This window comes from Dermacentor silvarum, chromosome 9 (assembly GCF_013339745.2).
Source record: "Dermacentor silvarum isolate Dsil-2018 chromosome 9, BIME_Dsil_1.4, whole genome shotgun sequence".
NCBI classification, from domain to species: Eukaryota; Metazoa; Arthropoda; class Arachnida; order Ixodida; family Ixodidae; genus Dermacentor; species Dermacentor silvarum.
Genome location: NC_051162.1, coordinates 115,067,936 through 115,084,866, shown reverse-complemented (window position 1 = coordinate 115,084,866; position 16,931 = coordinate 115,067,936). Strand labels below are relative to the sequence as shown.

The following is a 16,931-nucleotide window of genomic DNA, read 5'->3' as shown; positions in this document are numbered from 1 at the left end:
TGTCAGTCAGTGTGTAATCGCACTTAAAGAAGACATGAGGAAGGCAGGACAACTGTGCCAACACTGGGGATTTTAACCCATGTTCTCTTCTCGTTCGATGCTACATGCCAGTAGCTCATATAACCCTTTGTGTAAGCAAACTCTATATTTGTACACGTACATCGTGGACTCAAAATTCACGCCAATGCTCTTCATTTTTCTCAGGCGACTGCCACGACTGAAGTTGTCGCAAGCCAACCCGTGCGCGCTGCTGTGAAAGATCTACCGCCCATACATTACGTAAGTTCTAAGACGCGGCGACATTGAAAACCGTAGCTCATTTAGCACATTTCGAGGCGCGTGCTGTGGTTGAACAGTTGTTTTAAATGACCATACGGGAAGGCTGTTATGTTCTTCATTATGAACGTCATGCCCAAATTTCTGACTTAAACTATTCTTTTTGTGTCTCAGTAATGCCACCACGTGACCTCGAACACGCGGCCCGGCAGCACCATTTACCCTTTGAAGGGCACCTCTGGAAAATCCATCCCAAACCGCAATGCCAGTTCTATTGCAGTTCTCTTTCTTCTGGATAATTAAGGAGCTGCAGCTGCAAAAGTGTTCCTAATGCGGAACAGGGCAGTTCGCTCGTCACTCAGGCACAGGGTTTCTATGATGCCGAAATTCGCGTGGTCATGCAGATGGGCAGCACAGTGAACATAATGTCCTAAGGATGGGGCCCGTGGCTGATCTCAAGCACTGTTACATTGCAGTGGAACTGGGAGCGCTTTCTCGACACTGTTCTCAGAGGGGCCCGCAGCTTCGACCAGAACTCGCTGGTAATGGTGGAAAACATGCGCTACGTGCGGGAAGTGGCTGTGCTTATTGGCCAGTATGAACCGTGAGTAACTTGTTCCTTGAAATTGCGGCCAGTTACACGTTAACGTAGCGCATCCGTTGAGCTTCTGTCGTAATTTTACGAAGAAAAGAAAACGTTCAGAGGATGATAGAAACTTGGTGGTGACCATTTGGGGGAACAAGCGAATTCTGATCCTGTAGCCAACGTACTGTCGAAGGGACTTGGCCAGACGAAGACAAGTGCCCTTGTCGTGATGGTGGTTATAGCCAAAAGCTACCCTTCTTCCCCCCTTGGTAAAAGCATGCTGAATACGTGTGTTATCAACCATTGCAAGCAAATGTTTAAAGTTCACAGCAGCAGAGAAAAGTCTAAATGTTCTTGTGATGTGGCAGGGTAGCGCAGCTTTGAATTTCCGCATACACTGAGTCAGTTGAATAAATAGAGGCGCATTGTACTGCTTAACTTTATGCTGCATATCTTGACTCTGGTCCGGAACAAGGGCTACTCGAGAAATGAACCCAAGATCTGACAAGTTACGAATGTATCAGAGAGACAGTTATAGGCGTTGACTCATGGACGACAAGATTGGAACGGCACTACGGCTATATTCGCTTGAGGAGGGCCTCCATGCTTTTATTCAAATACACTGTGCGTCAGGGCAAGCAGCAGGAAAACAATCTAAAGCTGCACCTTGCACTAGCAAAAATAAATAAATAATGATCTTTTCGGACTATTGTTTGCGGTCTGCTAGCACAACAAAGCAGTACATTCTGCGCCCAAAATCTAGGAAATATTGATATTGCCCTAATCATTCAATCAATAAAGTGCTTGATTCATCTAAGAATAACTGAATGAATGAATAAAAAAAGAAAAGAAATTATCATTAACCTAATGACTGATCAGCGAATCATTTAATAATGAACGAATAAATGATTTCTTCAATCAGTCAATAGTTCGCTTCATTTATCCACGAAGTAATTACGGATCACATAAATAGTAAATAAACCAATAAATAAATTGATAAGTAAATAAGTCTAACGAAGGAGTGCCAGTTAGCCAGGTGCATCTCCAGCGTTGATGGAGTCGTATCGTACCCAGCGCCCTCCACCAAATGCCAAGGTGTTTATTGACAGGGTACGCAAGGGTTGAGAGGCTGAACTCGATGCGGCAGTCAGAACCCTACCAGCAGTCAGAACTGGGCCCGTGTGTAAAGCGCTGGTGATGCACCTGACTGACCAGCACTTTGTTGCATTTCATACTGTTATGAAGGTGTGGGTCTCTCCCTCCCACTCGCCGTATGCAGTCAAGCACGATCGATAAGCGGTGATTACGCTCTCGAAATATCTTGCCATAAATAATCACGTCATCTAAAAAGCACATACAAATTTCCCATTTGAGTCCGCGGAGTACTGTATCCACAAACCTCTCGAATATCGCCAGAGCTTTGCACAAGCCAAAAGGCATAACATTGAACGTAAAGAGGCCGTCGGGCGTTACGAAGGCTGTGTTCTCCTTGTCCAAGGGGTACATAGTAATTTTCCAGTATCCTGATCCCAAGTCAACGGAAGAAAAATAGGACGCTGTGGGTTCCACCCTTAGCTCCCGCCTTTCTTCTAAGCTGCTCCCAAGATATCATGGACTTTATCGTGTAATTGCACAAACTTCCCCCGTGAATTATGTCGTAGAGCCTGTGTAGGCCGTTTTCTGATCAGTGCCACCGCTGTCGCGAATCTGTTCACGTAGATCGGCTCAAGCCCTTTTACGATCACTCTATGTTACCATATGCTGAGATCGTCAGGATGGTGTCTTTTTCTCCGAGGGACAAGTGTAACTAAGAAAAAGTGCCGGTTCGCCAGGCATATCTCCAGCGTATCAAGTACAACGAAGAAGTGCCGGTCAGTCAGGCAGGCGTATCAGTAGCGCTTTACACATGGGGCCGGCTCCGACTGCCACACTGATTTCAACCTCTCAATCCGTGCGTACCCTGTCAATAAACACCTTGATAAAGTAAATAAATAAATAAATGTATAAATAAATAAAAGCATAAAAATGTACTACTTGTTGGCAATTATGCACATTACGTCTGTCTATTGATAGATAATATCTATGGCAGCATTCCACCCTTTTTCACGCGACTCATCTCTGGTACCGCAGGCGACACGTGCTCAACTTCATGGCGCTGTGCGTGGCTGACGAACTGAGCGTGTTCTTTCCGGAGCGCCACGCGCGGTCGAGTAACGCTGCGCGGTTGCCGTACCGTGACCGAAGCCTTCCGACAAGGCCCCAGCTGTGCCTGCGGTTCGCCGAGCGTACGTGTCCGATAGGCGTGGAGGCACTGCTACTGCAGGCCATCGCCGGAACCAACGTTCGTGAGGACCTCGTCAGGGAGGTCAGGGGCAATCTTGAGAACTCCCTCTTTGTACAATCTTGATGTGGTTGCATTCTTGCAGGTGGCCATTCTTGCAAATTTTGCGCACCAAATGTAGCTACAAAAATGGTGGTAGTCGGTGATGAAATCCAAAACGCAACTTTTGCCACCTCTGGAAAACAGCTGAATCTGGGACAAAAAAATGCCGTAGGACACCTAAGCAATTGTTATGACGGGTGAATGCGAAAGCATAAATGTCCAATTGAATGCCGCTGAGCGGTCCTTCGAGTTTTCCGCTGCTAGTAATGCACCATAGCTGTATGTGGTGCCCGAGCCAGCCATCAGCAGCAGCGGCCGGTGCCAACGCCGCATGGCACCGACGTCCTGCGTGACGAGAGACCGAGGAAGCAGCAGCGGCCACCAAGGCCGGGAGGCGCGCACAGCAGCTAAGCCCAGTGGGGGTGAGAGAGAGAGAGATACAGACCGCGCGCCGACTTCTAAGAGTGAGGGTGACGTGGCATCGTGGCGATGCCCTCTCTCCTCATGCAACACTTGGCACGGTACTGCGGCAGCAGGTGACCCCTTTCACTCGCTCTGCTCCGTCGAAGTGCACTTGTGACGTGGAGCCGCAAGTGCGCCACGTCACAACTAATGGGAATTTAGGTGCCGTTTTGCTGATACAGACTACAGACGCCAGTTTTTCCCCTCAATGAGCCATTTGACCATTTCGCATCAAAATTGAAAAAAAAAGCGAGTGCTACCACATACCAGGGTATTTTTCTTTTGATCTGACGCAGCCAGGTAACATGTCAAACAAATGCTATTTGTTCTTTATTTTGCTGAAATTTTCCATGGTATACTTTTCTCTTGAGTGTTTCAGTATAATGATCTTTATGCTGTTGATATTTATATGGCAGAGAAATCTTAGGTCACTCTCTCGCATAGACTTCATGATGACATCTGAATCAGGTGTAACGTTCCGACTCGGACTCACTTTAATAATTATCGCTTTTTTTCACTATTGCCACAGCTGGCACAAAATTGACCAAGGTTGTTCCGGAAACAAAACATTGTTCGGTGCATCTGTCATGCGAAAGGCAGCACTAACGGTTCGAATTAGTGTGTGTGCCTGTGTGTGTGTGTGTTTTGAGTCGTATTGTGTTGTGCTTGAAGAATTTTTAATTGTCTGATTGTTGGTCAGCCTGTCGCTCAGAATGACAGTACCTTTTTAGTAGCCTCTGAATTTGCAATAAAATACCCGAAAATGCTCTGCAAGCACAGGTGCCTCCTGAGTTCGTCATCCTCTTCGACTTTTCGTTGTTTTGATGCATGCAGTTCTCCTGGTGGATACCGCAATTCCGGGACACCCTGGCATCGTACGCCAAGCGGCTCTCCTGGCTGGGGTCCAAGGCGGCCTCGGAACTGGAGAGCGTCGTGAGTTGAAGACATTTATGGTTAAGTTACCGACGTCAAAACTGCAAATCACCGTGCCACCGTGTCTCAACTGCTATATGATGCCCATTGCCGTTGCTATATTTACGGGTTGGCCTGCCTAGCCATGGCTGCTGCATTTCAATGAAGGCGGGAGGTAAAATGACCTGTGTAGATTTTATTACACATGAAAAAAATTCTGCTCCTGGCAGCTGTTTAGGTGTAGCTTTTGGTTAGGAAGGCCCCAATATTTTACTCTGTAATGTAGTCTGTAATTTACATTGAGCAAATACCGAATTATCTCATTAATCTGTTAAATGTCAACACTTTGTCTTACTCGTATACCTAAGGTTCAGGTTCTGTACGTAGCAATTATACTTTACTGAGTAAGCCACACTTACGTGAGGCGCTCTCGAAAATTGTGCCCAGTTTCAATGCACTCTGCAATATTGTGATACCGGAGTCGAGATGAACTCGGCAGCGATCAGGTGGTGCCCCAATGAGGATACACGTGCATCTAAGTCATGAGCCAAAAGTGTTGCAGCATCGCTTTTAGAAGTGATCCGCAACGGCTCTCGTGTGGTCGTGAAGGCTGGTGTGCGACGGCGTGGTCGATGTAAATGCGACGCAACATGTGTCAGAGCCAAGAATTTGCTTTCAAATGCAGTAATAATTGAATTTAATATAAAATTCACCTTGTGTACATCTCGCTCAAACAAACAACATGTTAGATGCATGTTTTCACCCTTATTTACACCCTTCACTTTTAAGGTTGTAAATTATTTTACATTGTAATCGGTAATAGTTGCTTCTAAAGTTGCATTTTACCGTCTCCACGTTGAAGGCCAGCTATAAGTCTGCACGGCTGCGGCGCTGGGTGCTGACGGTCTTGTTCATTAACGCCACTTGTGCAGGAGCCCTGAAGCAGGACGTTGGTGATGAACCATCACTAAGAACAGCAAACAAACATAAGCTTGGTACTTCCGAAGAGTCACTCATTCATGATCATTGTCTTTGATGTTATCAGTTTGCATACACCTGCGAAGGAATTTTAGAATAAGCATGTAGAGCAGTGCGCGTCCCGCCACATGTGCTCATCTTAGGTGTACAAATTGCGTAGCATGCTTCAAAGCCTGCTTTCGTTTGTCTGCTTTAGCGTTTCGGGAAATTGTGCTTTATACTGGCTGCAAATCTTCATTGAAGGGATACTGGCGTAAACCTGAAAAATCGGGTGGCCTGTGACGTCAGAACGTTGTGTGTAATATTGCCTTAATTTTTGTCATCACAGAGCAAAGCCCATAGGAGAAAACTGCTGTGGTTCTAAAAATGTAATTTCTGGTTGATTTAGGAGCAATACAATAAAGTAAGCTCGGCAGCTCAGAAAGTGTAGTGTTGCAGTACTGTGGTGGTTATGAAGGAGCAAAAGTAAAATTTACATGTGACGGTTTTCTTAAACATGCGCCATTTTTGCAGATTAACGGCCTGAAAGTTGAGATAATGTTCTCCGACGCAATTCTTGGAATCGATGAGGACCTGACCCAAGTGGAATGTGGAGTGAGTACCGCTACTACCACACCTTCTAGGCTTAATTATTGTGTAACATGTTTAAGGGGAAAACATTCAGTACAACTTTAAACTGAACCATTCCGTCGTATGCAGTGAAACGGTGCCCTTAAAGAAACTTGGTGCATGGTTACCCCTCTGCTATCTGCTGGCAATCGAAATCTGCGTCCCCCACTGGTTTATTACTGAAATGACAGGTTTATCACATTCTGGAGTAATAACAGCCATTAGGCTGCTGTGTATAGTATGCTGGCGGGGTTTTATATTTGATTAGCACAAGTATTTACAGTTATTTAAGGCCCGATACGAGAGGAGTGGATATCGCGTTCTGCTGCTGAGTCGGAAATCACGTGTTTGATTCGCGGCTTCTTCGCCTGCATTTCCATATGGTCGAATGAAAAAAAAATGCACGTGACCAACATTTAGGTGAACATTTAAGTCGCAGTGTAGAGGAACACTGAGTATGTTTATATTAGTGGAGTATTTGAGATATTTTCATTCATTTAATGATTGAGAGAGTGTAAAGGGTTGATTACTAGTAGAAACAATTAAGGTCAGATCTCTTCTTGTTGAATTTTGCGCCATCACCTTGGAGCCAATATGTGTGTGATATCACGGATTTCATAGCGTTTTCTCGCATTTACGCCATCATGGTGCATGGAAAGTTCTCGGAATTCTCTAGGTCTAGTCATTGGTTCCTGTAGATGGCAGTGTAATCTGTCTTCACTGATAAAAAGTCAACTACTTTGACGTCACAGTAAACTGGTTTTAGGGTTGCATTTCCATGTCATTCATTTTCACAATTTTCCCGCTTTACAGAGTCTTGCGGTAGGAGTGGTTATTTTGCTGTTGCAGAAGCTTAATATACTACTACCATTTTCTTTACTGTTCTTTGGTAGAACAAGTGTCAAAATTGAATCCGGAGTCCTCTAGTACAGAGTTCCTTATAATATGCAGTGTTGCTCTGGCTCGTTAAATCTGACAAATCACTTTCACTCACTCACTCACTTAATCAATAACAAATAAATAAATGAATTGTAAATAAATAAGTCAACAGTAATTGAAAATATGAACTGCAGGTAGCTTGTTTTTCAATGTCACTGTTTTCTTTCGCCCCAGTATGACAGGAATCTCTACAGGCACCACCCTATGCGGCAGTACTCGGAGGCCTACAAAGCGCGACTGGACAAGTACTATCTCAGCGGCAACTCGACCCCTTTCTTTCGAAAGTGAGTGAAACGCGTGGAGTTCGCCTCGCTCAATGCTCGAGGGCAAATTTAATAAGTTTGTATCACAATACTCAAATTGCAGTCGAGAATACAACGAACAATTTTAGCTGAGCAGGTCATGTAACTTGCAGAACTGGCCTCTTAGACTTGTAACAGAGTGGGTGCCAATGAATGCGAAACCCAGTAGAAGTGAGTGACAGTTGGTGGCGTTGTGAGATGAGATCACGAAACATGAAGGCATATAGGTTGGATTCTGTAGATGCAAGACAGGGTATAGCTTATAAGTTATAAGTGAGATTGCAGCAGAGGCCTTTGTTCTGCCAGTGGACTTAATAAGGTTTAGTTGTAGTAGTAGTAGCATTTGATGATTATGACGATGCCGCTTTTGTGTCAACACAAGGGATCCGATTTTGCCGTTACCGCACGGTTCGCATCTGAGATTACATCATACTTTGTACCGCGGTCCCATTGCGCCTGATATTTTAAGTAAGCACTCAATGGCAGCCTTCACTCCTAGCTGTGGCGGACTCGTCCTGGTGTGGTCGGGGTAAAAACACAGGTGTATTTAGTTTGCAATGCATCGTAAGCGAAAACGAGAAGTAAAAACGGACCTTAAGCCTCTCATGATGGCATCTGCCGTGTGGTGCGGTGTTCCAGCCATATAACCCTAACCCTAACTCATTCTGGTTCGATTATTCCTGTACGAATCACAACACGTTTCAAATATTATGTGTATTCCAAAAAAGGAATAAACAAAACCAGCCTAAACGACCCTGTAAAACTAGGGGGGGGGGGGGGGTTGGCGCAGCAACTTTTGTTACGTATTTTATGTACACTTAGTGCTGCAAATCACTGAGCCTGCGACATGAAGCATTTCATTGTTTTAGAAATGGCATCAAATCGACCTTTTTTTTTACTCGTGCCATTCACCCTGCACACAATTCATACGATGTACCAGCTAGCCCAGTTCACCGCTTTGACCATTTACACAGTTGGGACTGCAATTTAGGAGTTTGAAGCTGCATAAGCTTTCTGCAGAATACGGAATTTGTGCCAGAAGACTGGCAAATTATTGAAAAGTACTATTCGGATTATTCTTATTTTACCATTCCTTTTTGTTCAGTTGCAGAGAATAAAATTTGTTTCCTCAAAACCAAAACGACGCCAAGAAAGGTCTAGGGCTTTCAAATGCAATCGTCTATTGTCACTTTTGTTTATCATCATTGCTCTGTATTCTTCTTGTAAATGGTCCCGACGGAGAGCTACAGATTCCAGCTCAATCTTGGCCTCTAAATGCCTTAGCAGTGTCATATTGGTAGGTGAGATGTAACATTGCTGCCCCTTTCTGCTCAACAGGTATCCTCCTGCCAGCAGCTTTGAATACAGCATTGTCTACGACGAATATTCAAACGTTATCTGTAAGTGGCGGTCTCGCCTATAGCTGGCATAATTCTGTAAAAATAAAAAGAAAGCTCAATTCTAGTTACCATGTGTTGCTTAAGCGCTCAGAACTTTAATTAACAAATAACGACCACTAGAAGATGTTGTAAAATGAACGTGGACGTGCTATAACTTGAAAAGCAAAGAAAAGTTTCTGAAAGTTTTGGGAGCTGCATCTCATAGTCTTGAGATGCACGTCATCTCATTTAGAAGGCAACATAGTGTATTACACTTAGCGGTAAACCACACCGTCATTTTGATAATCTAACCTTTCCAAAATATACGTATGGTCGTAAAAAATACATGTAATAGGTAACACACAGTTTCATCTTGTCCATTTAAAACATCGTGTCAGCTACACATTACAGAAGTGCGCTGTGTGTTGCGGAATCATGGAGTGTTAAACTTCTCGTTTCATTTCCTGGTATTGGTGTTACATTGGTTTTACTATGTTGCGAGGCGGCACCCATTTCTACGAAGCGTCGTTGTTTTAAAGTGTATGGCACCTCTTTTTTACAGTCATTCCGCTCAGTTACTTCGGACTCGCCTTTCAAGCCACTCCACTGTTAAGGTAACTTTCGTTTTGCAAATTCAAACCATCTGCTTATCCACTGTTCCATGTCAAGATTTATTTGGTTATTGCCGTTTAAGAATGAATGGTATGCAGTAGTGAAACTGTACTTCAGAAGATTTATAGAAGATAGTGGTGCATGCATGGGCGATATTTGAAAGTGTGTTTACATTGTCCCTGACCCAAGAAGTATATTGACCCTTTTCGCGGGGCAGTTTGTTCTCAAAAAACGAGATGGCGCTTTCGGTGGCACGTCGCACGCTGCCTCGGCGAAAGTGCACGAATACAAAACGATTACCGCTGCTGCCCTGTTTCTATGCGATCAGCTGTCGGAAATGCAACTGGGTTTTCGTTCACGCACGGTCATGCTGCAAAATGTGGAGTAGTGGATTGAAGACGTGTAGCAGTAGTTGGCTGCAAAAATAGTGACTGGCATATTAAGGAATGGAATGAATTTGTGTTAGGAAGTTCACGGACCGTTGCTACACACGGACAGCCTGTGTTGCACGCAAACTTACGCACTCTATGGCTAACGTATTAGGAATATATGAATGGGTTCACACTTGAATAAATGTGCCAAAGCATGGGTAAAGACTACACCGACAGCACACGAATGGTTGAAGCTGAATGTTTCGTGACGGTCCACAGGAGTAAGCGAGTTCCTAGCGGTAACACATCTTTGCTACAAGCTATTACAAAGTACAGAACAGCTACCTTCCAAGCGTTGTGTGCAGCAAGAACAAATAAATATATTGCAACTGAGCAGATGCACGAGCGATTAGGCAGAAAATAATTTAATAGTGACCGCACCGGTGAACTTCACTGAGTCAGAAACGTGACAAGACGATGCTTCAAAGTATTTGCCGAATAAAGAACGAAGAGCAACATACACTGATCCTGATTCAGTTCATAAGTAGAAGGTTTCGATTTTAGAACGAGTACCATATACACTGCTCGTGCCATTTGGACAAAGCCTAATGAATTCCGAAAGTGCTTTTACATGTCCTCTGAAACTGTGGCCCAAGCTGTGTGTCGTCCACCCAGTCAGCGTCTACGATGTCTCCAGAAACAGAAGTTTCCGGAGCCGCACCTGGCGTCACGTACATCCATTGTAAACACGGAGGCAACTGAGGCAAGCAATGTACGTGTCACCACGTGATCAAACATGGCAGTGCCCACGGGATCACTGCAAAGAGGGCCAATATCTGTGCCAGTTTAGTAAGAGATGACGCGCTCAGGACGTGCTGAGTTAAACCTGTTTCCCTGCAATACAGAGGTATTGCTTGAGGGAAGGCTACATCAGCAGTTTATATTGTTGGTGTTATTTTATTTCAGAAAGTTTTATGTGGTGAAGATATTACCCGACCTTGTTCGGACCACCACGAGGATTCTGGCTAATGCGCAGGGTGAGTCCTTACATCGTCGTAACAATTATCCACCATTGCGACTTGCTTCCGCTGACACCTTAGCATTTATAGTCGTGATGTTTACTGCGAGAAGCTCCGTCACCAACAAGTTTTTAAGGCATGACTACTTAAGTGTCTCTTCGCTGATTATTCATCTCAAGTTACTACATTTCAAATGTAGTTCTATTTATTCAGTTATAGTTTAAAATATACCGTTAATCACCTTGAATTATAGTTTCTGTTTCTTCTCAATTCTACAGTTTATTGTGATCACAGGAGATATTACTCAGTAATTTTGCATTTCGCTCCCATCGAAATGCGGCCACCGCGGCCGGGATTTGATCTCGCGACCTCTTGCTTAGCAGCGCAAGAACACCATAGCTGCTAAGCCACAGTGGCGGGAAAGCATTGTCTGTGACTGGTTTGATAACCACAGATTATCGGCTTTTGCGTTTGTTAAACTTTTTCATATGTTTGCTTCAAAAGTGTTGTGATGACCGGTTGGAAAAAAACACCGCTCTTTTCTTTCATGCTTGTTGCAGATCCTAATAAGACGGCTATGTTCAATGCAAGACGACACTGCGCCTTGGGTGCATACATAGCGCATCCAATCCCTATTCTTCTCGAGGTAGTGTTTCGATGCGATTACTTGTTCCCATTGCAAAATCGGTCTTTTCTCTTGGACTTTCAGCTGAGATGTTAACCACCGTCTTTCATAAAAATAAGTCATATGATCACATGATGAATGTTTAAAGATCTTACATTCCCATCTGACAAATGCAGAACACGTCGTGTTCATGGGGACTTTACTGCAAGTAACTGTTTTTGCTCGCAGTGCATGCCGTGTTGTTTTTATATGGTTATATCTTGTTAGAAGGACAAATATTGTACATGTCTATACTCACTGCAAGCAGACTTGCGCAGGCGAGATGGCGCTGCGGTACTTTCATTTTCGCAAATACTATTGAGACAAAACCCTAGTGATAATACATGGTTTTGAACGTGGTGGCCCTAAGAAAGAGTCATTTGAAAATTGGTAGCGAATAAGCTTGCAGGAACATGTAGATTGACGTCGAATAAAATTAGTGCATGACCCACAGGATAGTGCAGCCATACGTATATTTTAGGCAATAGGAGTGCAAATTGAAATGTATAGTGCCAATAAAGTAGCATAAGAAAATATTGGTAAGCTGGAGTATAACGGCACATGCCCCCATATCGTTTGAAATGAGAATTAAATAATAATTATCATCATTATCATCCCACCATTGCCGCTGCCAGCAATTAAGGCTACGAAGAAACGACACATGTACTAGTAGAGAGGCACCCATGCTGTATTGGCAATCTGAGTTATGCACCCAGCTGAAGCTTACGAATGTTCAACAGCCGCTTTTTAACCTTACGGCACAGGACACAGATAGGCCCATCCCATCTGAACACCCTGTCAGGAATGTTTACACTTCTAATCTTGAGTGCAACCTTGCTGAGTCACACGCAGAGCGAGCACACTTCAATACATTTAGATTTCGGGCACTCTTGCTTTACGGTAAGCGACCGCAGCTGTCACAGAGAATGTGTGCATCGCCGTCCTTCCTCTCAATGTGCTTCCATCACCTTCTAGGCTGTGCTCTCTGGTGCTTGTTTTACGGTAGGAATTTCCAGCTGAAGTTTTTTTTTCAGAGAACGAAAGCACAGAAGTTATTATTGAGCAGTAAATACTTGTTTTTTGTGTTTATTAGCAAGATTGCGTTTGTCACCATAGCCATAGTCGTTGCATGATATTTTCTGTACATTGAAGGTTGAGAGCTGCATTGATGCAGGCAATAGTAAGGGCTTGGTGTGTTTTGCAGAGAATGGAAGGAATCAATCACTGGATGTACGAAGACATTATGGCCGACCATCTGGCACTGGCCCCTTACATGCAGGTACGAAGGAACCTAGTTACACTTTTGGAGATATGCAATTCGGCCTCGAGCTTAGCTGTCTAGTGGGTTTTGCGTGTCATGAGTGACTTCTAACATAAACCATCGTCATGATCGTTCGTGCATAACCATTTTTCAGCATAATATGCGGTCTACTCTTGCAAGGTGGTGACTACGTTAAAATGGTTTAGGTTTTCCTTGACAGCATGTTTTTTTTTTGGTGAAACTGACTGGTAATTTAACCTAAGACACTGAAGTGTCAGGCGTGAGAAACAAACGGTGTTTTCTAGCTTGACAGGTTACTATGACAACTTCTAATTTTCGACTTCCACTAAGCTTTAAATCAGGTGGGATGACCTATGACCTTTGACTGGATCATTTGTTTAATGACATTCCGATCACCTTGCTGGGCTCACACTCATGAAAACGGCAAAATGCACCATCATTTGCGTCTTACAAAGGTTAGCAGTACATGTTGGCTGGACTAGCGGCAAGCCAGACTGCCCTTATGATATCACATTGGGATGCAATGATACCAGGGTACTCTTACTTTTATTATCAGTGTTAACAAAAATGCATTCTTTTAAATGTTTCCTGCAACTATCTCCAGCTGTTTTACCAAATAGGTTAGCCACACTGCCTGGATCGCACCTATCCGGATTATGTATTCTTTTGAACAGTCATGTCACCATAACGAATGTAGTGTTTGTATCAGTATCAGCTGGAAAATATTGAGAGCATATTAACAGAGCAAACATATAAATAAATAAATGTGTGTCGGTCCTCTGACACCAGCTGCTTCTAACGACCAGTAATTTAGGGTCGACAGACACCGGTGGCTTCATGAAGCAAATAGCACGAAAGCAGGCATTCTGTCAGAGGACTAGGTTGTGAATATTTCATGAACTATAATAGTGCCTACAGCATTGTTTGATCAAATATTTCACTGTTGTGATTCGCAGTTTCTAAAAGTTATTGATAGTAACTTACTGCAACTGCATGAGGATTGTAGAACCCAGATTTAACTCTCTACCTCTTTCCTTTTTCCAACAGCTTTTCCTTAACCTGAGCCAAAGCGCAGCCGCCGATCCCCACCTTGTCATGCGTGGATTCGCCCCTTACGTTGCCGAGCACGTGGCATTCTTCTTCTACGCTGAGGTGCGGTCACTTTGGTGTTCCGCTTCATACGCAGATCGCAATAAGTACGCGCCGTTTACAATATACATGAGCGAGCGCGAAACACCCAATAGCTTTGATAAAGACGTTATGGCACGCTGGCATTAGTCCGAAAACCAACATGGAATTGTGAGAGGAAAAGGGGCGTAAAGAAATGTGAATTGGACTAGGTACCTTTGCGAAGATGATTGCTTTAAGTATGAAATCCTATAATGACTTCTTCAGGGTCCGGATACAAGGCAACAGCTTTAGTATCAAAACTCAGCTACGTGCTACGCGTTATAGCAGTCGACGCTTTTAGAAAGCTCTGCAGCAATTACCAGATAGGTGTGGTCTGTTCGCAAACGTATGAAAGTTTACAGAATACCGAAACAGAGGTAGCCCTACATTCACAGCAGCAGTAGCATAGGTAGTGCCATCTTCTGACGCTTCATGCAAGCACAAAGAGTTGGAAATGTCCTTGCGTCGCGACATTGTCCTCGCGGAACAGGAACATGAGAGATTCATGTGTTTATTTTTCTGCCAGTGCTTTTGTGAGGGCCGATAGACCTAACGAAGCTGTTTCAATTGTAGTTTTCTGGGCTCTAGTTGACTTCAGCGTCGCAATTGAGTGATGCCAATAGCGCTGCTACGCTCGCATTTGTCTGCAGTGTTAAGTAAAGACAACTTATTATTGGGTAGTATATGACAGTTAAAATACGGACACTACTGGTGTGTAATTCCGCAACTCGCAGGAAATGCGTAAATAGAGGGCATGATTTGTGTTTTACAACTAACTTTGGAATATAAAGGGATCAACATATCAGGCAGCGCAGCATAATGCATTGATGTGCTGGCAAGGTAGCGATTTCAAGTGTGCAATTTAAGGTGCAGAGTCAAACATGCTAGCATGCAAAATAAACCTAGTATGTTGACAAGGAGTGGGCAAGGCTGAGGACAAATTGTAGGAAAAAAGGCCACATAGAGTCCTATATATTTATTTTCCGAGTTGCACTTCAGAGTCCCAGGGCTTGTTGAAAGACGCTACACAAAATAAAAAAAAAAAGGTTGGGAGGCTCTAACAGCATTATTGAGTGTCGTGCCGGTGACAGCAATTGTAATTGACCCTTATCGTAATTACGCAGGCCTGCGTTCGCACTTTTGCAGCTTGTATGAGGTAACGATACAAAATTCGAGGGCAGTCTTGAATGTATCGGTGATGATTGAACGTACTCGAAGTCAACCTGAATGTTTCTGCGGTTGACATGTTCCAAACAATTGCTGGGGTAGATGTGCGTAAGTAACGCGTCTTAATTCATAGCTGATACCTTGGCAGGGCAAACTGACCATCACTGATATGCTCATTTTTCATGGAAATATGCTGCGTTTGTATTTGCTCTGAAACTCAATATCTACACGATTTCTTTAAAAGAACAATGACATTTTCTCGCCACATTGACAGCGATATATAAATGATGATATAATCAGAATAAAATATTGCACTCTATGCCTCCCTTCATATGTATTTGCTTTCGCTGAATGCTTCGTCTGCCTTGCAGTCATCCTGCGAGCCATACACCAACCACTGCCGGAAAGCCAAGAAGCTCAGCCCTTCCTTCACAAACCAGGTCAGTTCTTTCTGTACCTATTCATTTTATTAGACCATGGTGCACACTGATCAGCAAACAGAGTAGCATAATTCTCTGAAACATTTTAAAACTCCAATACACAACCACAATGATTCACATATGTGTCTTAAATAGCTCTAATAAAATGCTGATAATGTACTAAAGCACAGGGTATGGACAGGACTAGACAAACACAGTCACACATATCCCGACCAAATAGGCATATAAAAAAATGCGTGGAAACTATCGATGATTCATGGCGGATGTTAGGTAATATAACCGAGTGCTTCTAGAAAGCTGTTCGTTATATTAAGTGAATGATGTGCTTGACAGCGTATATGTGTTGCGGTGATGATATTAAGGCTGTGTTTGTTGCTTCATTGCGTATTTCCACAAAGAACAGGCTCGTTAACCAGCACGTCTACAGCAGTAATAGAGGTGGCTATATATATATAAGTCGGTTCGTCATATACGTCTTGCCTCCAGCGGCAGAAACGCCAGCGTGAGAGGCGACTGGCATCTTCCTCTCTCGCGCACCAGCACAAGCCCTTGGCATAGGTGCCTGTCTATCAGCAAGGAATGTCTGGCCACAAACGACAAACATGGAAACAGGCGAAAGAACAAATGAAATTTTACAAATGCGTAGCTGTGTGACTGCTAGTGCATCACACTTTTTTAGTTCATCACTTCAATTCGATGGGCTTACACCTAGCGCATCAACCTTCTCTTGACAGCGCCCGAAAGGAGTTTGCGTGCGTGTGTTTTTAGAGAATGCATATCACGTGTAAGTGGATGAGATAAAGGACTGGGCATCCCATTGTTTTCGCCTCCTTGACGCGATACATGTGCCGTTTGTCTGAATTCGCTAAGAGCGACTTAACTAGCTCAAGTCATCTTCGCTTTTGGCATTAAGGTTATGCGTCTACCTCTAGTACACCATGCTCGTTTACATACGTGCTATAATGCTAAGAATGATTATGTGATGTGATGCTCATTTCTGCCTCTACATAGTACAGTTGTTGACATGAAAACCAGTAAGAATAATAATGCGACGTGCTGCTGTTGAATGTGTAATTGCGGCCTATGAAGTTGTAAGTACGAGAATATAATTTTACTGCTGCCAGGCTGCCATGGTTTAAATGAATGCTTTATGACGATGGCATCACCTGGCGTATTACAAGATGTTACCGGAAGTTACGCTGGTCTCTGAACCAGTGAATAACAGTTTTCTCGCTTCTGATCCAATGCAGGGTGAATGGAGCCCTCTCCCAATATGCACCGTTCACCGTCAGCTTCTTCTGTCCATACGGTTCTGCTATGGCCAAAGACCCATGCGAGCTGTACCGTCGGTACACAAAAGCAACTGACTTATAAAGTGGC

General features: G+C 43.8%; 1 protein-coding gene across 1 annotated transcript in view; it reads left to right on the top strand.

Moving 5' to 3' along the window:
- The window catches only part of LOC119463847 (uncharacterized), an 18,947-nt gene extending 2,016 nt beyond the window's left edge, over positions 1–16,931 (top strand). Inside the window, exons 2-15 of the mRNA XM_049655405.1 lie at positions 205–279; positions 753–880; positions 2,993–3,227; positions 4,542–4,640; positions 6,111–6,191; positions 7,320–7,429; positions 8,786–8,847; positions 9,389–9,440; positions 10,776–10,846; positions 11,389–11,474; positions 12,697–12,771; positions 13,822–13,926; positions 15,483–15,551; positions 16,802–16,931. Of these exons, the coding sequence (XP_049511362.1) occupies positions 205–279; positions 753–880; positions 2,993–3,227; positions 4,542–4,640; positions 6,111–6,191; positions 7,320–7,429; positions 8,786–8,847; positions 9,389–9,440; positions 10,776–10,846; positions 11,389–11,474; positions 12,697–12,771; positions 13,822–13,926; positions 15,483–15,551; positions 16,802–16,918 (1,365 nt within the window). The 3' untranslated portion in view covers positions 16,919–16,931. The remainder of the gene's footprint in view (positions 1–204; positions 280–752; positions 881–2,992; positions 3,228–4,541; positions 4,641–6,110; positions 6,192–7,319; positions 7,430–8,785; positions 8,848–9,388; positions 9,441–10,775; positions 10,847–11,388; positions 11,475–12,696; positions 12,772–13,821; positions 13,927–15,482; positions 15,552–16,801) is intronic.